Source organism: Sus scrofa, chromosome 8, assembly GCF_000003025.6.
Source record: "Sus scrofa isolate TJ Tabasco breed Duroc chromosome 8, Sscrofa11.1, whole genome shotgun sequence".
Taxonomy (NCBI): domain Eukaryota; kingdom Metazoa; phylum Chordata; class Mammalia; order Artiodactyla; family Suidae; genus Sus; species Sus scrofa.
This window is the reverse complement of record NC_010450.4, coordinates 56033362-56061207: the sequence shown is the minus strand read 5'-3', so window position 1 is coordinate 56061207 and position 27846 is coordinate 56033362. Positions and strand designations below refer to the sequence as shown.

General features: G+C 45.5%; 3 protein-coding genes across 4 annotated transcripts in view; all 3 read right to left on the bottom strand.

Moving 5' to 3' along the window:
* The window catches only part of LOC100621006 (RE1-silencing transcription factor-like), a 166732-nt gene extending 153804 nt beyond the window's left edge, over positions 1-12928 (bottom strand). The window contains exon 1 of the mRNA XM_021101377.1: positions 12845-12928. The gene's annotated coding sequence lies outside the window, so the exon portion shown is untranslated. The remainder of the gene's footprint in view (positions 1-12844) is intronic.
* REST (RE1 silencing transcription factor) lies at positions 68-26026 on the bottom strand. 2 transcript variants are annotated; one of them, XM_003129021.4, is made up of 4 exons: positions 25720-26026; positions 17913-18816; positions 12845-12928; positions 68-5776 (listed from the first exon to the last, which is right to left on the bottom strand). In XM_003129021.4, exons 2-4 carry the CDS (start codon positions 18805-18807, stop codon positions 3642-3644), a joined length of 3114 nt encoding a protein of 1037 aa, XP_003129069.1. In that variant the 5' UTR covers positions 18808-18816; positions 25720-26026; the 3' UTR covers positions 68-3641. The 2 variants fall into 2 exon arrangements, with proteins under 2 accessions (XP_003129069.1, XP_005666747.2); XM_005666690.3 differs by lacking the exon at positions 25720-26026 and adding an exon at positions 25069-25215.
* Positions 25716-27846, bottom strand: part of LOC110261959 (translation initiation factor IF-2-like) — a 39715-nt gene continuing 37584 nt past the window's right edge. The window contains exon 3 of the mRNA XM_021100538.1: positions 25716-26124. Coding sequence (XP_020956197.1) covers positions 25716-26124 — 409 coding nt within the window. The remainder of the gene's footprint in view (positions 26125-27846) is intronic.

Below are 27846 nucleotides of genomic sequence, written 5' to 3'. Positions count from 1 at the left end.
CAAATCCAGCCAAATCAATCTGACTTCTTAATATTTGATATATGCCAATAATAAGCAAAGGCAAACATGCTTTTTGAAAACTTTATTTCAACATAACTATACTTACAGAAATACACTCATATTGGTTAATAGAATGCAATTTAAATTTAACTTATCCTACATAATTTGGACCAAAAACTTGGTACATGGTTTGCTTTTAAAAAGAAAAAAAAAGATTTGCAATCTTGTTTATTTTTCACCTAATACAAATGCATATAAAAGATCTTCCATCAAATGCTGTGAAAACAAACAGCAAGAACCTTAAGAAATTAACCTTTGGTTTGTCTCTGAAAAATAATACGTATTGCACTGTAAAAGTTCATAAAATTGGTGCAACAAAACATTGTTGTACTGTTTCAATGCCAGTTTACCAAGTTCAAGAACTAATGGATATTGAGGAAAGTGGGGAGAGCCGATGTATACGTGTGAAAAAGTAGAAGCTATCCGATCTAGTCCATAGTGCATGTAGATCCCAAATCTACTCAAACCAAGATTCAGATACTTTCTTAAATTGGAATTAACGCCATCAATCCAGTCAGCAAGGACACTGAGGAGGAGCTGTTTTTCTGATTAGCGCAGAACAGAAAATGAAGTTTCTCCCCCATCTTTTCAGTCCAGAACCGAAACCGCAGGAAAGGCAGTCCTTCCATGATCAACATTCATGAGTGACATGTACATGATGACTTAAGCTTAAATCGGAATCAGCAATCAAATGCAAAATAGTCCCCTAAGTTAAAGACCATGTGACTTTAGAAGTGACTAAAAACTAAAAATGGCCCTTCTTGGAAGACTAGAGTAAAACATCTTGCCATAGTTATAAGAAATCTTAACAATGACAACAAAAAAAATGCAGCCCTTTGTGAATTATACCTCAATTGAAAAAAAAAAAAAGCAATCCCAGAGAAGCAACTCTGAAAAGAGGAAAAAAATATAACTTAAAATATCTTGAAAACCAATGTGAATATAGGTGCAAAAGATACTTAAGAGATATCTTTTTATAAGGCTACCGAGGAATAGGCTTAAAATATATTCTAAATACTTCCAACTCTAACACTAAACATCAATTCACAAATAACATGTTCACTTTTTACTTATCGAAAGGGAAAATTCTAGCTTCAATCCTATCCAGTGGAGGGGAAACTGAGAAAACAAAAAGATTCAAACAGTCCCATGCATATATCACATTTTTAAAATGGAAGAACTTCCAACTAGACTAGAAGTTCATATTTCTAATATACTTTTCAATGTAACAATTTTAGTAAGTACAAATACATGGCATTAAAGTTAGGAACCTAATATAGGTTCTGACAATTGAGTCCTTGTTTTCTGGAAGAAAGGCCTCAAAATCTACTCAATTTCCAGCAACAATGGTTTCACAGATCACTTTAATAATAAGGGGTTTTAATTTCCTTCATACTTTTGGCATTCTACTCTTAAAATCTAGGTAAGAAAATTAATCCAAATTCCCCAGAAGTCAAATTTTTTTCTTTCGAAGTATCAAAGAATCCACAAAACCCCTTCCCCAAACTGATTCCCAATCTGTAGTTCGTACAGAACAAGAATCTTTTCATATACACTGTAATAGGAAACTTACATAAAATGTACCTATAAACATTAAAACTAGCTGTTAGAAAGATTTAACTAGCCTTATAATTTAAGATTTAAAACATAAATATTTGCAGCTTGATGTGTTTGTTGACACTGATTGTCGGAGCTAAGAATTCACACCATTTATAAATCCCCATCACTCACACAAAACACACACCAGTAACACACAATTTACTCCTCACGTATTGAGACAATCTTCTGCTTCTTGAAATCTTTGGCCTTCCAGTCAATTCCAAGCTCAAATGTGTTTTAACATCAACTTCTCAGATTTTTAACAAGTTTTTCACCCACAATTCAATATTTTCCTGATCTTTCGTGTTGCACTGCCAAACTCTAAAACCTGCCTCAGACATCATCAGACAAAAAGAAATGAATGAAACATAAAGTGGTTATTTCAGAACAGAACTTGAGGGGATAGGAACTGTTCGAGGTTCCCTACTGGGATCACACATAATTAGACTACAATCAGTAACTGTTATCAACAATCAACAGTAAAAAAATCTTGGATTCTTTCATATTCTTCGGCAACTGGCCAAAGAATCTACCAACAAATCTGGGGTACATACTCTTCTAAACACAGTGCCCCATAGGAACACCAAAGCAGCTGCAACTCAACTGAGGCCTTGTCTGAAGAAAAAGGCTGTCACAGGAACAGCCAGGACACGCATTAGTTGGTGGAGATCCCTGAGAAAGTGTGATTTTTAAAAATATGAACTGAACTGAACTTTCACCAGCCTTTTTCACCGAATTCACAGGAAGCAGCAGCAGGTCTACCAGCATCCATGCTACCTTCTCTTCCTAAGTTTTCTGTGTCATTGCTATGGCTTTGGAATCTCACACACTGATATTCTGTATAATGTGAAGGAGCACTTCTGCCTCCTGATTCCAGATTTGCAGTTTCCAAATAAAACTAAAGTTCTTTATTCAGAAGAGTAGATCTATAAATACCATCTACAAAAAAAAAAAAAAAAAGTTCCTCAAAGGTATGATAGTATACAATAGACCAAAAAATTTTACTTATGTTTGGTAGTTGAGATACAAATCCATTCACTATAAACTAAGTGGTTTATTTATTGTAAAGTTCGAACTGGGTGCTGTCAATTCAATATATCCATTAAAAAAAAATAACTTAGATGCAGATTCTGGCATAGATATGACTAGCCAAATCAATGAACTGAACTTGTTTCATCTGCTCACAAATCTGCACACACTAATATTCTGCAGAAAAGACAACTGCAGCCAAAGAAGAAAGCTGCCTTTTGCAAACAAGATTAAAAGTATCCTCCTATGAGGAAAAAATAAAATGCAAACATATATATAAAGTGTTACTGTTTGACACAAATGCTACTTCTAGAAAAAATTGTAACTGCATAGATTTAAAAAAAAAAAGTGCAACATCTTAAGCCATTAAAGCACCGAAATAAAAAAACACACCAAAATCAAATATTTTTTATGACAATTAACATACACAAAGAAATTTGTATTGATCAAAACTCAGGAAGTAAAATACCTGGACTAGTACAACGTGCACTGTTGGCACAATTTCTCTTCAATTTAAATGTCTCTTCTCATCTCAAAAATTCTTTAAAGTGCTAACTTTAAATAAAGCAGGTAAATTCTTCAGGTAATTTGCTACCGAAGTATGCCAATTTTGCTAGGGCAAAAGAGGAACTAGGAATACACTCAAGTGAGACAGGAAGACAGGCGCGGGGAGACACCGCCAAGTCGGAGCTGGACAAAGCCGCAGCCCGCTCTGACGCCACCTGGGCCCCAAGGGTTCAATTCCGTGCAGGAACCAACAGACCTCCCCGCCTGCTGCTGCAGTGCACGCCCTCAGACCCGCTTCATAGCTACACATGCCGGCCCCGCCGCTTACAAACCCAGACCAACACCCAATAAAGCAACATGACGGACCAGGGGCGGGCCGCCCCAGAGATGACCACACAACGCCACGGGGACCCTCCAGACCTCAAGCTGAACCCGCCCGCGCCGCGTCACTCCTGCCCTTGCGCCGCCTTTTCGAGGAAGTAGACGTTAACCAGGTGGCGATGCAGGTGCCTGCTGTAGTCCCTCTCCTTCCGGAACGCGCGGTCACAGAAGATGCACACGAACCCGCCCGCCGCCGATGCATCCTTGCCGCTCTTCCCGCGGGTCTCCTGTGGGGCCGGCCGAGCCCCGTTCAACCCTGAGTCGTCGCTGTCCTCGGACACGTTGTCGCTCAGGTCGCTTCCGTCGTGACTGTGGATGCCTTCATCTTCCTCCACGTCCGGAGCCCCACCTGCGGCCGTGGTGACCGGAGGGGACGCCCCGGGAGCCGCGGGTCCTCGGGAGGCTGGGTCTCTGCCAGGGGCGCTCTCCGCCTTGTCCCCGTCGCTGTCCATCGCCACCCGTGCGCCCTCCGGAGGCTCACGTTCGGGCTCCCTCGGCTTGTGTTCGGAGGATGGAACCTGAGCAGACAGCTCGATGGCGGCGCCAAGACCAGCTGGACCCTCCACGGCCTCCTCGGCCTCCTCTGCCTCCACAGTCCCGAGACGGGCTTCCTGACCGCCTCCGCCTGCAGGGACAACGTTTCGGTCTCCGGACGCCTCTTCTTTCGGGAGTTCCCCCGGCAGAGGTGGAGGTGGTGACAGGTCCTGCCCACAGGCCCCATCCTGAACCGGCACCGGGCCACCTTCAACAAGCACCTGTGCCTCCTGGGTCACGGCCCTCCGCGGGTCGGGCTTTTCCCGGTCACTCTCTTTTCGAGGAGACCTTTTGGGGATCGGCTCCACAGGAGGCGGCGGCTCCTTCTCATCAGGCCCCAGGCGAGCAACCTCTGCAGCTGTCACCTGAACCTCAGCAGGTGAGGCGTGAACAACCTCCAAAGGCCCCACGGGGGGAGGGGGAGGAGGAGGAGGCTCCATCTCATCAGGCCGAGCGACCTCCACCTCCGCAGGTGCCACCTGAACAAACTCTACCTCCGCCGGTACCACCTCAACAACCTTCGCAGGCTCCACGGGAGGAGGGGGAGGCTCCTTCTCCTCAGGCCCCACCTGAACAACCTCAACCTCCGCAGGTGCCACCTGAACAACCTCTACCTCTGCAGGTGCCACCTGAATGACCTCTACCTCCGAAGGTGTCACCTGAACGACCCCCGCAGGCCCCGCAGGAGGAGGAGGAGGGGGCGCAGGGGGAGGCCCCGTGCCAGCAACCTCTACCTCAGCAGGTGTCACCTGAATGACCTCGCCAGGCCCCACAGAGGGAGGAGGGGGAGGCGGGTCTGGCAGTGCAGGCCCCACCTGAGGAGGCTCTGTCTGAGCAGGTTTCTGCTGGACAGTACCCTTCTGAGCGGCCTTGCTGCTTTTTCTAGAGGATTTATGTTTCAGAGTTTTCTTCTTTGTGCTCTTCTTCATGCAAATACTTTGCTTCTTATTCTCGACTCTGCTGTCACCCTTTGGTGTTTCCTGGCCACTTCTGGATTTGCTCTCTGCCTTCTTCTTCTTTTTTGGCGCAGGTTCCTCATCCGGAACAGGCTCTTGTAAGGGACGGGCTTCAGCGCCCACCTTCCTCTTGCTCTTCTTGGTGGTGCAAGTTGCTTCTGAACGATTTCCTGGGTGGGCTTCCACATCTTTAGCGTCCATGGCTGATTTGCGAGTTCTGGTAGTCACCTGGCTGGAGGCGTTACTACAAGGCTTTTTCTCTTTTGAAACATTCTCTTTTCTCTCCACTCTTACAGACTTCTCGTTTTTCTTCCCAGCCACGTCCCCCTTTATTTTTGCCTGCTCCGTTTCTGTTTTCTCGCTGGTGATTTTGTCATCAGGCAAGTCGGCCTCTCGCTTTTTGGTTTTCTTCAGTTTCACCTTTGAGACATCCATCGTTTTACTGGGGCAGGTGGGATGCTTCGACTTGAAATGATACTGCAGATTACACTTCTTGGAAGCTGCGTAGTCGCACACCGGGCAGTTGAACTGCCGTGGATTGACATGCAGCTCGACGTGCTTCTTGAAGTTACTTCTGTCTGCTGTCTTGTAGTCACAGTGCGGGCAGCTCAGCGGTTTAGGCCCGTTGTGCACCTGTCTCGCGTGGCGGGTTACTTCGTGTTGATTAGAGGCCACGTAACTGCACTGGTCGCACTTAAATGGCTTCTCACCTGAGGGTAAACAAGAGATGTTACCGGAGACATACACCAGGAAGTGAATTAAGACTTATTCAAATCACCTGACAAGGAATTGGATACATAGGAAAGCAAACAAAAACAAAAAACCACAAAAACTATTTCTCGAAGACTTCATCATGCAACTCACATTTACCATATTTATTTGTATATCTTTTCTCTTCCCCTTGACACTGACTCTCATACCAAATGGAAGGATAATTTTCTCAGTTCATCATCATCTCCTAAAACGGGTACCAAGCTAAGGCTTTCCAGCACTATTAGAGAACACAGATTTGTCAATTACCAGCAAAGTGACCTGGGCTCTCAAGGCTAATTTAGGGGCTTGGTCACCCAAAGAGAGAAGATAATTTCACATTTTTTATATTTAGTTAAAACAAATGTATAAGGGAGTAGAATATAAAATTCCCGTACATTTAAGATAAGTCTTGAGACTTCAAAATAACTATCTCACACTCTAAGCTACCGCTCCCAGAGTTTGAAAACAATGCTTTGGCCTCTGGGAGTAAAAGGCTTTTCCTCTCAACTTAACCCTTTGAGCATCAGAGCAGGAACTGGGTCAAGTTTCAATCAGCAAACATTCCCAGTGCCCAGGGGTGCTACTTCGCAGCAAACATAGAGCCCGAGTCTTGATTCTCTCCCTCCTTCTTCTAGAGAATGGGCAAAGATACCAGCTGAGTGAAAAGAGGCAACAAATAGATATGGTCCATAAAACAAGCAAACACAGTCACAGCCACAGGCACACACGAGACCAGAAGCACCCCGCACCCCCCCCCCCATTTAAAGGCAGAGATGAACTCATTCTACCTGAATACATACCCACCTAGATCACACTCTAGTAAATATTACCAAACGGTATCCATACCCCACTGGTCCAAGGGAAAGCGTAGCAGAAAAACGGAAAGTGACATGTATGAAATTTCACTTCTCAAACATTCTCAAATTCACATCAAATCTTATTTAATTGTTTTCATTTTTCAACAAAACTACGGAGGCATTTAGTAAAACCACGTAGATGGTGAGTTTTTTTACATGAGGAAAAGATGGCTGATGACAGAATACTCGATCACAAGAACAAAACCATATCCAGGTCCTTCAGACAGTAGACGCAGCTCCTCCCCACACTGACCGAGAACACATCATAACCAGAAGCTTCTAACATGTACATTACACTAGCTGCACACGGTCCCATCATCGTGTCCTCCCCATTGAGGGAGGTCAACAGAGACAACGTTTCCTGAACATATACAGACACAGCAGGCAGGGAAGATATGCAGCATAATGGTTAAGAACTTGTTCTACAGTGTGGCTATCTGTGGGTCAAGCAGGGGTTCTGCAGCTTTACTGTGCGGTCGTCAGCAAGGCACTGGAGACTCAAAGGCTCAGCTTCCTCACCTGTGAATTATTCTTTAAAAAAAATCTTTTGGGGAGTTCCCGTCGTGGCTCAGTGGTTAACGAATCCGACTAGGAACCATGAAGTTGCAGGTTCGATCCCTGGCCTTGCTCAGTGGGTTAAGGATCTGGTGTTGCTATGGCTGTGGTGTAGGCCGGCAGCTACAACTCTGATTCGACCCCTAGCCTGGGAACCTCCATATGCTGCGGGAGTGGCCCTAGAAAAGTCAAAAAAAAAAATAAAATAAAATAAAAATTTTAATTATAGTTGATTTACAATGTTTAATTTCTGCTGCTCTCCAAAGTGACCCAGGTATATATATATACATCGACACATTCTTTTTCTCATATTGTCTTCTATCATGTTCTATCACAAGTGACTGGATATAGTTCCCTGTGCTATGCAGCAGTACCTCATTGCATCTGTGAATTATTCTTAGCTGTTTTGAATTATAAATAATCTAATCCATACAAAGCACTCAGCACAGAGCAGATAGCCAATCAGTCAATATTCATTACCTGTAAGTCATCACTTTGGGAATAAACTGGTAATTTTTAGAATGAGTCAACTAAAGGGAAGATTTCCTGTATTCATCCTGCCTTACCATATAAACTCTATCTTTATGTGAACAAATAGCTAAAAAATGGAGTTGACCTCTTTAGGAAAACATTGTGCTCATTAAAGAATTAAAAAGAAAATGTCACCCTTTTATAAGTTCTCATGGGTATTTACACAGCCAGCACCAAGAAAGATGCAAGCCTTCACCTGTGCGATGGTCAGGAAAGGCAGGTTCACAGGCCTGTTTAAAATGTGTCGGCACCATTCACATGCTTCATTCACCCCACTCCCATGTTGCTTTCCTGCCATTAAATCTTTCCTGTATTGGGAGATCTAGTCATTAAGAGTAGTTTTGGTTTTTTTTTTTTTTTTTGGTCTTTTTGCCTTTTCTAGGGAGTACTCCCGTGGCACATGGAGGTTCCCAGGCCAGGGGTCCAGTCGGAGCTGTAGCCACTGGCCTACGCCAGAGACACAGCAATGTGGGATCTGAGCTGCGTCTGCGACCTACACCACAGTTCACAGAAACACTGGATCCTTACACCACTAAGCAAGGCCAGGGATTGAACCTGCAACCTCATGGTTCCTAGTCGGATTCGTTAACCACTGGGCCACGACAGGAACTCCATCATCGAGTTTAGTTTCTTAATACCTAGGTGAAGGTAAATCTTTTTTGCCCTGTACCAGTGGTTTTATTTATTTTATTTTTTTGTCTTTTGTCCTTTTAGGGCCACACCTTCGGCATATGGAGGTTCTCAGGCTAGGGGTCTAATAGGAGCTGTAGCCACTGGCCTATGCCAGAGACACAGCAACGTACCTGTACTAATGGTTTTAACTTAATTCCCTTCTCTAGGTCTAATAAATATTTACTTGTTTTATATCTTTCAAAATGCGTCCGATGTCTATTTTATTCTATCCAAATTAGTGTACAGATGTAAGACAAATTCAAAAAAGGGAATTTTATAAACTTTACACATTCTTATGAAGAAGAGCCCAGTAGCTCCCTTCTGGTTCAGTGGGTTAAGGATCCAGTGTTGTCACTGTAGTGACTTGGGTTCCTGCTGTGGCACAGGTTTGAACCCTGGTGCAGTAATAATAATTAAATGGTGAAGGGAGAGTAAATTTTTTTTTTTTGCTAAAATTTTTTTTTTCTCCATTTTAAGAAGAGTGGTAAGTGGAGGTAGAACTTAGCAAGTTGTTAGTTCCCTTTAACAAACATCCATTATGGAGTTCCCATCATGGCTCAGCGGTTAGCGAATCTGATAGCATCCATGAGGCCTTAACCCCTGGCCTCACTCCGAGGGTTAAGGATCCGGCATCACCATGAGCTGTGGTGTAGGTTGCAGATACAGCTCAGATCCTATGTTGCTGTGGCGGTGGCACTGGCCTGCAGCTACGGCTCCAATCTGACCCCTAGCCTGGGAAACTCCATATGCTGTGAGTGTGGCCCTAAAAAGCAAAAAAAAAAAAAAAAAACCCAAAACACAACAAACACCCATTACGGTCATAATGGGAAAATATTCCCAGTGAAGCCCTACACTAGCAGGATAGGGGAACTATCCAGGGGGATACCTACAGATACAAACTGATTACTTCATCCACAATGAAATGGGAGCACACCTACTGAGAACAGGACAGGGAGTGCTGGGGCTTATGTCAGGATCTTCCACTACCGAAGTGAACAAGTGTCACAACCATTAGTTATAGGCACCACTAGCTGCAGCTGAGGTTAGCATGTCTGTACTTCACCGACCGAGACTGATCCTTTCCTACGATGGCCTGGGAAGACCTATGCTAATGGACGTGCTGCAAGGAAAAAACCAATATGGTTTTGCTTCAGAAACCAATTTATTTTGCATTTTAGCTAAAATGTACCAAACTCGGAGTTCCCGTCATGGATCAGTGGAAACGAATCTGAATGGCATCCATGAGGACACAGGTTCAATCCCTGGCCTTGCTCAGCAGGTTAAGGATCCTGCACTGCTGTGGGCTATGGTATAGGTCACAGACACTGCTCGGATCCCGTGTTGCTGTGACTGTGGTGCAGGACGGCAGCTACAGCTCCAATTGGACCCCAAGCCTAGGAACCTCCATATGCCCTGGGTGTGGCCCTAAAAAGACCAAAAAAAAAAAAAGTACCAAACTCAACTGAGCGTAATCTCTCCCAGAAATAAGAGAATGAGCATACACTTCTCTTCCCTAAAATACATTCACATGAGAAAGGAACCAAATGCCTAAGGTGACCTGCAAGATCAGACTCCAGGCCACTGAGAAAGCATCCACCTCCATGCAACCTAAGCAGCAAGATACCTACCCATGAGTTCCTGCTGCAGCTCAGCAGGTTAAGAACCTGACATAGTCCCTTCGAGGTTGTGGGTTCAACCTCTGGTCTCGCTCAGTGGGTTAAGGATCCTGAGTTGCCAAGAGCTGCAGCGTAGGTCACAGATGTGGCGCAGATCTGGCATTGCCGTGCTATGGTGTGGGGCTGCAGAGGCAGCTGATTCCACCCCTAGCCTGGTGTGGCCATAAAAAAAGAAAAAAAGGAAAAAAAAGAAAGAAAACCCACCCAATTTTACCTCACTTAGCTTCACCTGATTTGCAAGTGTTATCAGCAATTTCAACTAAAAGTATTAAAACACAGGGTCAGCTGGAAATAATTCAGCACTCACAGAGGACATAAACTGGCCTCATGTGCTTCACACTCACAGAGGAAAGCAAAACTGGCCTCATGTGCTTCACAATCATATACAAAACGAACTAACCACGTGTTTCCTGTTTTTGATTCACAAATTACTGGCATCCCCATAAAAGATAATCACTCTGGAGTTCCCGTGGTGGCGCAGTGGTTAACGAATCCGACTAGGAACCATGAGGTTGCGGGTTCGGTCCCTGCCCTTGCTCAGTGGGTTAACGATCTGGCGTTGCCATGAGCTGTGGTGTAGGTTGCAGTCACGGCTCGGATCCTGCGTTGCTGTGGCTCTGGCGTAGGCTGGCAGCTATAGCTCCGATTCGACCCCTAGCCTGGGAGAACCTCCATATGCCGCGGGAGCGGCCCAAGAAATAGCAAAAAAAACAAAACAAAAGATAATCACTCTGCTCTCACCATACTTTTGTTTCCTGTTTCCTTAGCTGTAGCTCCTTAGCCATTTTCTGATCCATAATGTTCTCTTAACAATGCTGATATCGGACAATGAGGGTGGAGGACTGAGGCTAAACCCTGGCTGAATTCAATTAAAAGTACTAAAACGCAGGACTGCTGGAAATAACTTAGAGGAATAACAATTAACTTTAAAGCATCTACTTTCTCTAAGCCCATGTCCTACTGTATAAATTGGGATTTAAGTATTCTAGGGGCACTAAGATTAGAGATAAAAACCCCAAATTTTCAGTACCCAGCATGCATACACTAAATATTAACTATTACTCATTATTAACACTTTTAAAATACTTGCTGTACTGTAACAGCAACTACTAAAAACCACCTTTAAAATACAGCAAAGAAAGTTCAAGATAAGAGCAGTGAATGCAAAACCATTCAGGCAATGATTATTGACTGGTGTAAAACACATAGATACACAGGTGTACAATGACAAAGGTATTATTGATTCAATGAAAAAGATGTGCGTGCTCTCATTCTGATTCCATGATACAAATCATAGGTCAACCAGATAGGACTTGAAGTGAGACCCATTAGTAACTACAATTTAAAACATTTAGATTTAATCTCCAGTATACAAATTATACGAGGCACAGGGACAGAGGAAAACGAAATGATTCCATAAGAAAGCAAGTAAGACAAATCCAAAGGAGGGGACAGTCACAGGAAAAATGGCCATATTTCTTCAAAGTCTCAGTTTCCCCATTTGTAAAATGGGACAAAAATAGAACTTATACACCGTAAGATAGTTATGAAAATGAAAACAAGTCAACCCATGAAAAGCTTTTAAATGTTGCAGAATTATCATTAAGACAGGATGGCCTACCCTCAACAAAGCACCCATGCTACCTGCAGAAAATAAAACCAGAAAGCACCTAAAAGTAATGTAAAAAACAGGTTTCTAGGCAAGAGACTCAACTCAGTAGTTCAGGAGATTGAGAAAGAACATTCCAAATATGTAATATGAAAGCATGCAGGGTCAAGAGAGGCCAGCAAACATGCTGTGAGCCCTCAGAGCTGCTCAAATCAGAATTCATACTATAATCAAATCTTACACCATTACTGACCTAAGACAGCAAGACCCAACAGAAATAAAATGCAAGCAACCAGGTAATTTTAAATTGTCTAACAGTCCCATTACAAAGGTAAAAAGAACCAACATTAGCTTTTCTTACTTACACCCAATATATTCAGTATTATGTCAGTATGTAATCAGTGTTAAAAAAAATAGCTGTTCTGGGAGTTCCCATCATGGCTCAGTGGTTAATGAATTCGACTAGGAACCATGAGGTTTCAGGTTCTATCCCTGGCCTTGCTTCAATGGGTTAAGTATCCAGTGTTGCGGTGAGCTGTGGTGTAGGTCGAAGACGCACTCGGATCCCGAGTTGCTGTGGCTGGCGGTCACAGCACCAATCAGACCCCTAGCCTAGGAACCTCCATATGCTACGGGTGTGGCCCTAGAAAAGACAAAACAAACAAAAAAATAGCTATTCTGGAGTTCCCTTGTGGCTCAGCAGGTTAAGATTCTGGCATTATCAATGCAGGTGGCTCTGGTGGCTGCTATGGTGCAGGTTCAACCCCTGGCCTGGGAACTTCCACATGCCGTGGGTGCAGCCAAAAAAGAAAAAAAAAAAAAATACAGCTACACACTAGCAGAGCACTAATTTCTTTTTTCTTTTTGGCTTTGCCTGCAGCATGCAGAAGTTCCCAGGCCAGGGACTAAACTTGCACCATAGCCACCACCAGAGTCACAGCCGTGACAACGATGGATCCTGAACCCACTAAGCCACAAAGGAACCCCAAACAGTAATTTTTAACTCTTTTAATTTCAAAATTATATTAAAATAAACCATAAATAATGACCCAGTTCCAGGTCTGCGAGAACTTCCTTGTAATGCAGTTTCCTGAAATGACAGTAAAGTTCCCATCTGTCACCCACCTGAGTGAGTACGCATGTGTCTGGTTAGGTGAGTCTTCTGAGAACTTGAGTAAGGACAAAGTTCACATTTATACGGACGTTCTCCTGCAAGAACATCAGGATTAGTGTTCATACAGGACAAAATAAAGCAAATACGATTCGCATTAACACTACACACATCATTCAGTACTCAGCATTTTTTAATAAGGATTTTTTTTCTTGTTCCTGGCAAACCAATCCATTTTTATCATATGTTAGAAAAGTTATGTTACATGTTATTGTAGCCCTAAAAAGACCAAAGAAAGAAAAAAAAAAAAAAAAAGAAAAAGAAAAAAGCTGTGTAGAATCAATTATACTCCAATATAAAATTAAATTTTTAAAAAGTTCTTGGAGTTCCCATCATGGCTCAGTGGAAATGAATCTGACTAGCATCCCTGAGGACACAGGTTCAATCTCTGGCCTTGCTCAGTGGATTAAAGATCTGCCGTTGCTGTGAGCTGTGGTGTAGGTTGCAGATGTGGCTCGGATCTGACATTGCTGTGGCTGTGGCATAGGCTGGCAGCTAAAGCTCTAATATGACTCCTAGCCTGGGAACCTCCATATGCTGCAGGGCAGCCCTAAAAAGGAAAAAAAAAGTTATTAAAAAAATCAGTTATTTTGTCTACGAGTTATAGTAATAGATGTGTCTAAAAATAAAAAAAAATTTTTAAATGGAACAAGGAAATGAAGAGTACAAAAAAAAAAAGAATACACTGATCAGTGTGAAATGTGTTTCTAATAATTATTTACTGTTATTATTTAGTAGCTATAGATTAGCTATAAACATGTTGTAGCAGCAAAATGCCCAGCTTGACCTGGAAAAATTCTAAGATAGCTCAAAAAATGTCAAATATATTTCTGTAAAGAAGACATATAAATGGCCTTATTAAGCACCTGAAAAGATGCACCCTTTTTTTTTTTTTGTCCTTTTCTAGGGCCGCTTCCCGAGGCATATGGAGGTTCCCAGGCTAGGGGTCGAATAGGAGCTGTAGCCACAGTTCTACACCAGAGCCACAGCAACACAGGATCCGAGCGGCGTCTGCAACCTACACCACAGCTCACAGCAACGCCAGATCCTTACTTAACCCACTGAGCAAGGCCAGGGATTGAACCCACAACCTCATGGTTCCTAGTCGAATTCATTAACCACTGCGCCATGACGGGAACTCCAAGATGCACAATGTTATCAGTCATGTCAGAAATATAAATCAAAACCACGAAGACACAAAGACATCAAGCTCACTAGGATAGCTATAATCAAAATAACAGAGGTGACTGACTACGTATTTGTTAGGATGTGGAGAATCTGGTACAGTATGCATGTATCTGTAAAACTGTGCAGCCACACTGGAAAACAGTCTGCCAGCTCGCTCTTCAAATGGTATTAAACACAACTACCATTCAGCCTAGCAATTCCACTCCTAAGAAAATAAACATATGTGTACACAAAAACGTGTATATGACAGTTCATAAGAGCATTATCCATCATAGCCAAAAACTGGAAAAAATCTAAATATCCATTAACTGATGAATGAACAAAATATTGCATATCCATATAGGAGAGTATTATTTGGCAAAAAATAAGATATGGATGAACCTTGAAAACATTATACTAAATGAAAGAAGGTGGCTGCCAAGGCAACTTATGATTCCATTTATATAAAACATCTAGAACAGACCAAACAAACCACACTGAATTATATGGTATGTAAATTGCATATCAATTAAACTGTTACCAAAAAATGTTAATGGAAGGAAAATACCGGTATAGATTAACATGAAGGATCAATTAAGGATAACTTGCTCTGAAATTCTTATAACAAAATGGATTGTTTCTATCTGCGCAATTCACCAATATAGGCATAAATATTCTAGAACCAGCGATTTTTGGAGTCATACATATAGGCAAAAACGTCATTTATGAAAGTAGGATTTGTGACCTGCTTAAATATCAAAACCACAAAATGAAAAATCTTTTGATTGAAGACTCAAATGAAAATCCTCATCCCCTCCTCACTATAATTACCTAAAAAAAGATTCAGAACTTTGAATCTTAGTTGTATGTGACCTTGGGCATATCCCTTTAGGCTTTCAAGTCTCAAGTTTTCCTCTTAGGAAACACTCACCCCATTTTCCTCAGTAAATTATTCTCACGTTTAGCACAGAGTAGAAGAAAGCGCCCAACCTTAAGCACTCAATAAAAGAACATGAAGGAGCTGTGTTCATGTTTGTGGTCGTGGCTCAGTGATAACTGAGATCCGTGAAGATGTGGGTTCAATCCCTGACCTCACTCAGTAGGTTCAGGATCCGTCATTGCCGTGAGCTGTGGCTGTGGTATAAGCCGGCAGCTATAGCTCCGATTTGACCCCTAGCCTGGGAACCGCTATATGCTTCCAATGCAGCCCTAAAAAGACCCCCCCACCCACAAAAAAGTGTTAAGATCAAATAAGTTTAGGAGTTCCCATTGTGGCTCAGCAGATTAAGAACCTGACTAGGGAGTTCCCGTCGTGGCACAGTGGTTAATAAATCCGACTAGGAACCATGAGGTTGCGGGTTCGGTCCCTGCCCTTGCTCAGTGGGTTAACGATCCGGCGTTGCCGTGAGCTGTGGTGTAGGTTGCAGATGCGGCTCGGATCCTGCATTGCTGTGGCTCTGGCGTAGGCCGGTGGCTACAGCTCCTATTCGACCCCTAGCCTGGGAACCTCCATATGCTGCGGAGCAGCCCAAGAAATAGCAACAACAACAACAACAAAAAGACAAAAAAAAAAAAAAAAAAAGAAAGAAAAAAGAAAAAAGAACCTGACTAGTATCCATGAGGATGGGGGTTCCAATCCCTGGCCTCGCTCAGTGAGCTGTGGTGCAGGTCAGTGGCTACAGCTCTGATTTGACCCCTAGCCTAGGAACTTCCATATGCAGCCCTAAAAAATATAACAAAATAAAATACTGCCATTAAAATTAGTCACCTCGACTGTAATTAGATGAAAATGAAAACTGTATATTGACACTAAAAGTGAAAATTTCCCAGATTTCTCCATTTCTCCTTTTCTTCCTAATTCTAAAAATGTTCTAAAATCAACTAATTTTGATTTATTTTAAAAATATTTTAGACTTGGGGAAAATTTTTATTTTATTTTCATTCTTTTCTTTTCTCTTGGCTAATCCCAAGGCAAATGGAGCTCCCAGACCAGGGAGCGGACCCGAGCCACAGGTGCTACCCAGGCCACAGCTGCAGCAACCACCAGTCCTTTATCCACTGTGCTGGGCTGTGGACTGAACCTGTGTCCCAGCGTTCTCAAGAAGCCGCCAATCCCACTATGCCATAGCGGAACTCCTTGGGGACAAATTTTAAATTGTGTAGTGATTCAACAATTTTGGAGTTCCTGCTATGGCACAGCGGGTTAAGAATCTGACTACCGGAACTCTGGTGGCTGTGGAGGTGCAGGTTCGATCCCCAGGCCAGCACAGTGGATTAAAGGATCTGGCATTGCCCCAGCTATGGCTAGGTCAGCACAGGTTGCAGCTGAGGCTAGGATTCGATCTCTGGCCCAGGAACGTCCATACGCCACAGGTGTGGCAATAAAATGAAAAAAAAAAAAAATTTTAAGCGTCACAATATAATTCACACACACACACATCAAAATTTAATAAGACAAAGGCACTGGGGTAATATTCTTTATGTTAACTTACATGGTGGTTTTGAGTATATATATCTGTAAAAATTCATCAATGTCAGCAATATCTCAAGTTAAAAAACTCATAAACATGCACACACAAAAACCGTATCCTTTACCATAGATGCTGAAAGCGCCACGGATTACAGCTGATTCTAAACTAAGCCCCAGAATTTTGACAATACTGTTAAAGGAACATGCAGTACTTACGGTTCAAGCACGTATGGCATTTCAGATTTATTTTATGATATTGTAGGTGAGGTTAGTTTAGTCTAACAGGTCGTTTGATTAACTGTCAAGTGATTAATGGTGTAGGATGTCCAGGTCATTTTCATTTCCTAGGCCATGTAATTTTGCAAATCTTTTACTCGACTGGATTTGAAATCTTTAAATCACAGAGAAGCTACCTGCTGGGGCTTAGAAATCTTGCTACAGAGTCTTTCTCACCAGGGAATTTCTCTGCAAGTTTTCTTGGTTATGTCTACACTTAAGCAAAGCAACCTCAATTCCTCCCCTAGCACCCACTTTATTAGCGTGAGGTTCAGTCCTACAGACTGACAACTACTGCAGAAGGGACCTGATGCCAACAGTACCCAAGCCCCTTCTCACATGTGATGCAAAGAGCTGGCACTAGGTTACCCTGTCATGTTGTTCAGACCAGGGAGCAGCCTTCGAAGGTACCAAGTCACATCAGCAAAGTGTAATGTAAACGAGAACATGAACTACCAACAGTTACAGACGCTGCTTTTCAAAAGTGAGACCCCATGATTATAAGGGTTGAAAGTCAACTTCAAAGCAAATAATTAAGGGGTGCTGGGGAGAAATGGGGGGCAACCACTAATAGGGGTTTCTCTGGGGGGGGGTGACGATGTCCTAGAATTGATTATGGTGTTGGCTGCACAATCCTGTGACTGTACTAAAACCAACGCATTCTAACTGTAAATGGATAAGGTGTGTGGGACTGGAGCACAGCTCAAAAAACTGCTATATGAAAACATGAACTGCCAGGCAGAACTCCCCCCTGGGGTGCAGCGGGTTAAGGATCCAACTGCCCAAGCTCAGGTCGCTGCAGAGGTGTGGGTTCCATCCCCAGCTCAGCACAGATCTGGCATGGCCACAGCTTTGGCAGAGGTTGCAGCTGCGGCCAGGATTCAACCCCTGGCCAGGGAACTTACATTTGCTGCTGGTGCAGCCATTTAAAAGCAAAAAAAAAAAAATGACGTGCGGAATGTGACAAAGCGTTAAGAGCTGCGAGTATTGGTTAGCGGCTACCCACAGACCCAGGGGGGCACTCTCTCCACCTGGGGGTCTGAAATCCTGCGTGTTTCTGAGGCTGTCCCACCTGGGGGGACGCTGACAAGTGAGCAAGGCCCTCTTACCTGTGTGAGTTCGCACGTGCTGAACATAGTTGTTCTTTCGGTCTGAAAAGTAGTTGCACTTTCCGCACGTGTACACCTTCCGTGGAAAATGGTTCCTCAGGTGTTTCCGCCAGTGGTACTCGCTCACCGTGGTATAGGTGCAGATGATGCACCTGTAGACGCGCTCGTTCTCCCCGGCCCTGGTGTGGTGCTTCAGGTGGGCCGCGTAGTGGTCGTAGCGGTTGGTGTTGTAGCCACAGCGGTCACAGCGGATGGGACCCTTGGAAAAGTCCCCCTCCTCCGCAGCTGCGGAGCCGGCCTCCCGGGCTCTGGCCTGCTTCTCTGCACTCTCCTCCACAAAAAACTTCTTGGCACTGTGCACACGGATGTGATGCACAAACTGCTCCTCAGACTCCGCCTCGTACTGGCAGGGTTTACAGCGAAAGGGCTTGGTCCTCAAGCTCTTGCATCTGTCCTCTGTGACAGGTGCCTCTGGAGGAAGCTCGCTCCTGGAGCTGTAAGCTTCTGGGGCAGCGGATCCCGCACATTCGGGTCCCGGTTCGACGACCCCGGGTTCCAAGCCCTCCAGCTCCATGCTTTCCAGTCCCCTGGCTTCGCCTCTGACATCAGGGGACTCCTCCAGTCCTTCTCCGTCACTCTCCGAGAAGCTGTTGTCCCCGACCGGCATCAATTCCGCCATCTGTCTTTCTTCGCCAACCAGGTAATCACAGCAGCCGCCGCTGACCTCCCCGGTCAAGGCCACGTTGGCCAGCATGATGAGCTGAGGCGCGGCCAGCTCCGCTCGCGAGAGATCAGGCAAGTCATACATGTCGTTAGGCAAGGCCATGCCCACGGCGCCGCTGCCCGGGAAGAGCCCTCCGCCGCCAGGGGACTGCCCCATCACCTGCGTGGCCATTGCTCTGCTCTGCGTTCCAACAAAACACAAAAGCAGAGTGAACACAATGCTTACTGGTCTAAAACCAAGACATCACTGCAATAAGGATAGATATTAAAAATAATAAAAAGACGTCACGGCAATTCTTCCTAACTTCAAATAATTCACTTTCCCATGCAATCTTCAATCAGCTTCGTTAACTACGGAAAATAAGCCTTTAAAAGACAATGTCTATGACATCTAAACCCCCCCCCCTTTTTTTGGCCCTCCCCACAGCATATGGAGTTCCCGGGCCAGGGATCAGGTCCAAGCCGCAGCTGCAGCAACGCTGGATCCTTAACCCACTGTGTCAGGCAGGGGAGGTGGAACCTGAATCCCAGCACTGCAGAGACGGCTCCATTCCTGCTGTGCCACCATGGGAACAACTCTACCAATGTTTGACACAACTCGTCCATCAACTACGTTTACTACCAGTAGGGCTTCCCTCCAGTGCTTTTCTTTTTTGGTACAAAAATTTAAGTAACCTTCATTTTTAGTGTTAATTAAAATTATATTTTACATCATACATTAATTCCATACATAAATTCCTTATATGCTGTCCTCCCAACTCTTGCGTCAGCAGTTTACTGGTCTCAATCAGAAAGGGGAAAAATCCACAGCTCCCGTTGTGGCTCAGTAGCTTAAGAACCTGACTAGAATCTACAAGGAGGTAGGTTCAATCCCTGACCTCGCTCAGTGGGTTAAGGATCCAGCATTACCACAAGCTGCAGCATAGGTCATGGATGTGGCTTGGATCCCATGTTGCTGTGGCTGCGGTGTAGGCCAGTGGTTGCAGTTCCAATTCGACTCCTAGCCTGGGAACTTCCATATGCCATTGGTGCATCCCTAAAAAGACAAAGGGGGTGGGTGGGTGGATCCAAAAGCCATCTCTGCATAGACTAAGTACAGGCTGGAAAATCGAAGCCTGTAATAATCGGTCAGTGAATTAAATTTCATATGAACCCAACTACCTCCAAAAGAATAAACTATAGGGAGATCCTGCTGTGGCACTGTGGGTTAAGGATCCACCATTGCTGCAGGTGTAGGTCAGCTCAGACTGACTCAGAATTTCCTGGCCCAGAAAATTCCATATGCTGTAGGTACAGTCAAAATAGAAAAAAAACAAACAAACTACAGTTGACCCTTGAACAACAAGGAGTCAGGGGAACCGACTCCCTAGTATAGCCTAAAATCTGAGTTTTACTTCTTTACGTGGGATTTTTTTGTTTGTTTGTTTGTCTTTTTGCTATTTCTTTGGGCCGCTCCCACGGCATATGGAGGTTCCCAGGCTAGGGGTCGAATCGGAGCTGTAGCCACTGGCCTACGCCAGAGCCACAGCAACGCGGGATCCGAGCCGCATCTGCAACCTACACCACAGCTCATGGCAACGCCAGATCGTTAACCCACTGAGCAAGGGCAGGGACCGAACCCGCAACCTCATGGTTCCTAGTCGGATTCATTAACCACTGCACCACGACAGGAACTCCTGAGTTTAACTTCTGACTCCACAAAAACCTAACCAATAGCCACTGCTGACAGATAACATAAACAATTAACATAAATTTTGCATATTATACATGTTATGTACTGTATTCTCATGATAGAGTAAGCTAGGGAAAAGGAAGTCATAGGACTGTCCTCATGGTTAAGGATCTGGCATTGTCATCACAGCAGCTCAGGTCACTACTGAGGCTCGAGTTCAGTGTGTGGCCTGGGAATTTCCACGTGCCACAGGCACGGCAAAAAAAAAAGTCATAAGGGAACACAACATTGTGAGTCAACTATCATCTAATAGAATTAAAAAAAAAAGTAAGACAAAATACATTTACAGCGCTGTACTTACTGATACCGTGAGTTTGTGGACAAGATGTGTGTAAGACATCCATACTGCCTTATATGACATAAAACACCGTAGATACTATACATGTTATACCACTAGGTATCAAAAATGAAAATATGAAAAAGAAATTCATACTTATTCACAACTATAATGACTCATTCACTGACCACAAAGAAGCATATGCCTGCTTTATGGTAGCCTAATGAAACTGACATAATTACATTCTAGTAGTCTTGAGTACATGCAAATGAACGAATCTTTATAAAAATTTTATGGCAAACAGTATTATAGTCATATTCATCAAACAGTCTTGGAAAGTCACATTAGTTTAAAAACCCACCTACCTGTGATTACAGACTGCTACACAGTTTGACCAGTCAGGAGAAAGGCACAATGTACAGTAGTGTAATTTTTTTGAAGGCAAAGTTATAAACACAGGAAAATACATTATTAATTTTATACTAAGTATCAGTCACCTTACATCTGTGTGAGAATGGGCTATTCACTTCAATACAGTCTTACACATGAACACTTAGTTGATAAAGACAATGACAGTGTCTCAGGGTTCTTGCAGTTACTGGATTCTCACAAGACACAACAGGTAAGGTTTTTTAAAAATGATTACAGTAACTGTTTATTCAGGTTTTCTTTAACATCTCTCAGCAATGTTTTACTATTTTCAGTGTTTAGGTATTTCTTAACTATTTATATTTTATTATATTTTTTTATTAAAGCATAGTTGATTTACACTATGCTGCCAATTTCCGCTGCACAGCACAGGTAAGTTTATTGATTATACAGTATGATGATGATGTGCTATTCACTAACTGGGAGTGGGTCATAAGTCTTCATCCACTGGACTTGCCAGACGTTCTGCTGGGCTTCCCCTTCCACAGCAGTGACAATCCTCTCAATCTTCCCACAGAGTACATTCCACGTGCAATGAGCCTTAAAGACCCTAGACATAGAGGCTGAATTAGACAGTGTGTCTAGGGGAGGCAGACCATGCATCAGCTTTCCTGTGGAACCTGCCATTCTGGGCAGTCAGGGCAATGCCTTCACTGGCCGTGTCCTTCTGGACTTCAAGGACAAAGCATGGACAGAACCAATCCAGAAAAAGGTTCTGACTGTCCAGGCCTTCTTGTTATACAACCAAGACTGATATAGGTGTGTTAATCTCCCCCCTTCAAGGCTCAGGGTGAGCAGCTTTACAGACAGAGCAGTCCTGATCCTAACTTGACTGCATTTGCTCCAAACAGAAGGGTTAGCCCATCCCTTCCTGCCTGGAGTCCTAGTGCTTGCTCACTTCCTTACTATAAATGTGCTTTGTGGCATTTTTCCCCCAGAATGGGGCACTATTGTCTGCATTAAATACCTATTCAGGCTCCTATTCTTTTTCCTCGACGCCTTTTTTTTTTTTTTTAATTCAAGTATAGTTGATCTACAAGGGTTGTGATCAATGATTTTCTTAACGGATGGAGTCTGGGATCTTTTCTTCTGCCTCTTGATCAGCAGACACTACATCGGTTATCTTGACATGTTTTAAGCCAACTCTCTAAAATTTATGAACCAACCTTCACTGACAGCTTTATATCCTTCACCTTCCTTTTGCTTTAAGTCACATATTAATGACTTTGCTTTTTCTCAAATTACATTCAAAGTCCATAGGCATTCCTTTTATAGCAATCCTGTACCCACTAAAAAGTGAATTTTCTTTCTTTTTTTATGATTTTTATTTTTTCTTTTTTTCCTTTTTTTTGGATTTTTTCTGTCTTTTTAGGGCCACACCCACGGCATATGGAGGTTCCCAAGCTAGGGGTCTAATCGGAGCTGTAGCCACAGCCAGAGCAATGCCAGATCCGAGCCGCATCTTCGACCTACACCAGAGCTCACGGCAACGCTGGATCCTTAACCCACTGAGCAAGGCCAGGGATCGAACCCGAACCTCATGGTTCCTCATCGGATTTGTTTCCGCTGCGCCACAATGGGAACTCCTATTTTTTCTATTACAGTTGATTTACAGTGTTCTGTCAAGTTTCTACTGTATAGCGAAGTGACCCAGTCTCACAAACACACACACATATAGATATACATTCTTTTTCTTATCCTCCATCAAAAGTGACTACAGTTCCCTGTGCTATACGGCAGGATAAAAATTTTTTTCTCTTTTTTCTTTTCTTTCTTCCTTTCCTTTCTTTCCTTCCTTCCCTCCCCTCCCTTCCCTTCCTCCCAAACCTGAGCCACAGCAGTGACAATGTTGGATGCTTAAATGCTAGGCCACCAGGGAACTCCAAAACACTGAATTTTCAATATGAGATAAAAAGGTATTTCCTAAAACCAAACATGCTGGCATAGGTGCAATCATCGCCTCAGGAATTTCTTTTCCCTTTTTTGGTGGGGAGAGAGGGCTATGCCCAAGGCACATGGAAGTTTCCAGGCCAGGGATCAATCCCATGCCACACAGCAGGGACTCCAGCTACTGCAATGACAACGCCAAACCCTTAACCCACTCTGCCACAAAAGAACTCCCGAATTTCCCTTTTTTAGAACAACAAAAATCAGGAGTTCCTGCTGCGAAACAGCAGAAACAAATCTGACTAGTATCCATGAGGATGTGGTTTCTATGCCTGGCCTCACTCAGTGGGCATGGGATCTGGCGATGCTGTGGGCTGTGGTGCAGGTCACAGATTCCGCTTGGATTCCCCCGACCCCAAGCCTGGGAACTTCCATATGCTGCGAGTGCGACCCTTATTTCAGAAAAAAAAAAAAAAAAAAAAAAAAAAGGCAACCCCCTCCCCCACAAAGCAAAACAAAACCCCCTGGTCTTTAGGGTGGATTCATTTATCTTGCAATGGTAGGCAACCTTAAATGCAGACGTCAATCTATGTGAGTCTGTATCAAGCAACTAAAGTTTTTCTTCACTTTTTACTCTTCTGGGGAGCACTTCCAGCACCACAAATGGCACTATGGGTCCATGGCGTTAGTCGAGGTTTTCGGTATTGCACCAACCAGGATGAAAAAAGCAACAACTGTAAGAGGTTAAATTTTACTGCCACAGAATTTACCACAGAGACTGCTCACATGGAAATGAGGCGATTCACCTGGGGTTTCAAGCAGGTACTTCCAACACCTGAGTTAACCAAAATCTTAACAGGAGGTGGCCATGAAGTCATTACTTTAGAACAACGTGCCCTATGGCTAATTTTATGTAGTTATGACAATACTGAATCTTTGTTTACATTTCTCTCCACAGTGAATGGCACTCGTGTATGGTCGATTACCTACCTGTGTGCACAAGTCTTGATAAATTTTATCTTTTTACTAGTTTCTATACACTTCACAGCAGTAAATGATAAGATTCTAGTATCTACATATACTTTGTAGTCATAACATGTCTTTTTCCCTTTTTGGATATTTTTAGGCTACATGTTCTGTTAATTTTTTCACAATATTGCACATCTCAAAAAAACTAACCAATATATTTGTTGAAAAAATCCACATTTAAGTGGACTTGCACAGGTCAAACCTGTATTGTTCAAGAGTTAACGATATTGTGAAAAAAGTACCACTTATTTCTTATTTATAAATGACTTGACCTGTTAAAAAATGAAAAAAAAAATAACAGACCTTTTTTTCCTGTGAAAAGAGAAGTCTGGTGTATTCAAGACTTCTTTTGAGCATTTAATTCAAAAATTAAAGAAATTTTCAACTCATATAACTGGTTAACTCATCTCCACAATCAGCAACTTCCTTGCATGTGCGTGACTCGGCCCACTTGCCTAGCGGAGCCATTACAAGGTCCCCTTGAAAACACGCTGGGCATCTTATAAACCGTCTTCACACCGTACTTTCCACTCTAATAGGCGTTATGCTCCAATTAGGTGTTTCCTTGCAAGTTAGAAAAAGCAAAACGAGTGGAAAAAAACTTAAAAAAAAAAAAGTTAAAACCCAAATCCAGACAGGAGCTGGTATCGCCCAACTGCATCAACACGCCCCGCTCGAGTTACACGTACCAACCAAAGTTAGAACCAGATGCCATCACACAAAGCAAACGCTGTCCGAGGGCTCAACCCTGCAACCCGGCTCCTGACCCCCCGCCGTTCGGGTCCTGATCCCCCATGCGCAAAGGGACCGCAACGTGGATCCGGAAGGCGGTCTGAGCGCCGCCCGGAGTCCGGCGCTGAGCCCTCGGGGCTGCGGCCCCAGCTCCGGCGTCCGCGGCCGAGCTCCCAACCCCAACAGGCATCCGGCCATTTTCTCTGAACATGTTCGACACAAAGTGGCTCTGCAAACTCGGCGCCTCGCTCCCTCCCTGCCCGGCCGGTTCCCCGCGCCCTCACGCCCCGACTCGTCCCGGCGCTGGTCCCGGGCTCCCTCCTGCACCGAGGACCGCAGATCCGCACCTCAGGGCGCCGCCGGCCACACCAAGACCCCCCGGCCCGGTCCCCCCAGCCAGAGGCCGGGCAGAGGACGCACGGTCCCTGCGCCGCACCGGCCGAGTCTTGCCTTCCGCGGGCGCCATCCGCGCGCTGGGCCCCCCGCGCCCCGGAAGTCTGCGCTCACTTCCCCGCCGCGCCCGCGGGACGCGCGCCCCAGCCTCCGGCCCCCGGCCCCGGCCGCGAGGGGGCCCCGCGCGGAGAGGCAGCCAGAGCGCAGAATTCGCTGTCCAGCCCAAGCGGCGGGCCCGCCGGGCCCCGGGCCGACTCCACCCGCCCTGCCGCTCCCCACGGCGCCTTCCGGCGACGGCGAGAGGCCGGGGAGGGAGGGGACGGCAGGGACGGCGGGCGAGGGGCGGCGGCGGGACCTGGGCAGCACGACGACGAGGGGAAGTGCCAACATCGGGGCCCCAAGCGGGGAGCCGACCTCGAGGGCCCCCGGGTCCCCGTGTAACCCGAGCCCGCTCGGCCGCCCGCCCCCGCTGCCGCCGGAGCCACAAGATCTGCAAATCAGCCCTGGACAGCGCCTCGCTCCGCGTCCTTCCGCGCCCTCCCCCTCCCGCGGCCGCCCGGCCCGCCGCCCCCACCCGCCCGGCCCTTGGCCCACGCCGCGCTTACCGGCCTTCTTGGGCGAGGAGGGGCGAAGCCCCGGCGGCGCGGCTCCTGCTCCGACTCCTTTTCTTTGTTGCCGGACTTTCGGGGGAGGGGAGGGAGGAAAAGTTGGGCCCGGGGCCGTCGAGGCCCGCCGAGCCCCGAGAGGGGGTCTGCAGAGGCCTCAGGCCTCGGGCTCCCGCCCCGCCGTCCCGGCCACCGCCCCCGCCGCCGGGGTCTGGGGCCCGGGGCCTCGGCGGCGCTCGCTCGGCTCGGGCGCCCGGAGCTCGCGGGAGCCGCACATTCCAGCACAGGAGGTTGCGCCGCGCGCCCGGCCCGCGCCGCCGCCGCCGCCGCTCCCGGGACACGCCCCCTCGCCGCCCGCGCGCGCCCGCCGGACACGCCCCCTCGCCGCCCGCGCGCGCCCCGCCCCTGGGCTAGCACGGCTGCTGTGACCGGACGGGGCCGGGCCGGGCCGGGCCGGGCCGGGGGCGCGCGCGGGGGCAGCCGCACCTATGCCCCCGCCCCTCGCTCTGGCCCTTGGGTCTAAGGAGGAGCGAGTCCACTGCCTTTCTCGGTTTCCTTCCTAAATTAACTGTGGTAAAGTTACCCCCTGCCTTGGGGTGCCTGCAAGAGAACAGCGCTATTAAAGACAAATCTACAGGCTTCGACCAGCCTCTTTAGAAGCTTGGTCACCCGCCCTTTCAAGCCTCAAGCGGTCAAAAACAAATCTCAGGCACCCTTTAGGTCTCCATCCACAGCCACCCTTAACTAAGGGAGCTTCGGAGTTCCCGTCGTGGCGCAGTGGTTAACGAATCCGACTAGGAACCATGAGGTTGTGGGTTCGGTCCCTGCCCTTGCTCAGTGGGTTAACGATCCGGCGTTGCCGTGAGCTGTGGTGTAGGTCGCAGACGCGGCTCGGATCCCGCGTTGCTGTGGCTCTGGAGTAGGCTGGTGGCTACAGCTCCAATTCGACCCCTAGCCTGGGAACCTCCATGTGCCGTGGGAGCGGCCCAAGAAATAGCAAAAAGACAAAAAAAAAACCCCAAAAACTAAGGGAGCTTCGTTTCAAGTCTATTCGTTTAAAAAGTGCCTTCCAAGTTTTAAACAGTAAGGGAGAAAAATACAGTCAGTGAGCTGTGACAAGAAAATATTTGGGGAATGTCATGGATTCAAAGCTGTGAGCATAGGAGCCCCCGTTGAAGCCCAGCAGTAAGGAATCTGACTAGTGCCCATGAGGATGCAGGTTTGATCCCTGGCCTCTCTCAGTGGGTGAAGGATGCCGTGTCGCCATGAGCTGTGCTGTAGGTCGCAGACACGGCTGTGACCCCGGGTTGCTGTGTTTTTGGCTGCGGTGTAGGCCGGCAGCTGCAGCTCTGATCCAGCCAGGAGCCTGGGAACTTCCAGTTGCTGAAGATGTGGCCCTAAAGAAAAAAAAAATTGTGAGAATGCAAACAGAAGACAAGTCCCTAGTTGTGGAGGGTAGTGGCTCATTGCTGAGCCTAAAAAGCAGGATTTCATTGCAGCAATTACCCTCAGGTTACAGAGGTATAGATGGTGGTGAGGACATGGAGGCTGCCTTCTGAACAAGTGTGGAGAGTAAGCTGCTTGCTGGTTTAATATGCTAGAGAGAGAGAGTAGTTTTATGTCCCTTTCTTTCTTTTTGCAAAAGAAATTCCTAAGCTGCATCTCACAGCAATGCCAGATCCTTAACCCACTGAGAGAGGCCAGGGATCCAACCCGCATCCCTTCATCTCACACGCTGGCCTCCAGCGTCTATGTCTGGTTCTTAACCCACTTAGCCACATCTGGGAAATCCCCTTAAAAAAAAAAGTAAAATCTTATTTGAGGTTGCATAGCTTTTTTAGATACTGTAGCCCAGGGAAAACTTCTGGCCTCAGTTAAAACCTCAAAGACATAAGCTTTCTTTCCTTTTTTCATGTTCAAAAAGGCAAAAATGAAACATTTCTTTTTAATCCTACTCGATTTTTTAATGATTTTTACTTTTTCCATTATAGCTGGTTTATAGTATTCTGTCGATTTTCCACTGTACAGCATGGTGACCCAGTTACACATACATGTATACATTCTTTTTTCTCACATTATCATGCTCCATCATAAGTGACTAGATATAGTTCCCAGTGCTATAGAGCA

What these genes read in the sequence shown, in the direction of transcription:
- REST (XM_003129021.4), bottom strand. Translation starts at nt 18,807, where the DNA reads ATGGCCACGCAGGTGATGGGGCAGTCCCCTGGCGGCGGAGGGCTCTTC. An exon ending in GCACGTGCGAACTCACACAG is followed by an intron (nt 12,929 to 17,912) that starts GTAAGAGGGCCT and finishes ATGTTCTTGCAG; the next exon opens with GAGAACGTCCGTATAAATGT. An exon ending in ACACATGCGTACTCACTCAG is followed by an intron (nt 5,777 to 12,844) that starts GTGGGTGACAGA and finishes GTTTACCCTCAG; the next exon opens with GTGAGAAGCCATTTAAGTGC.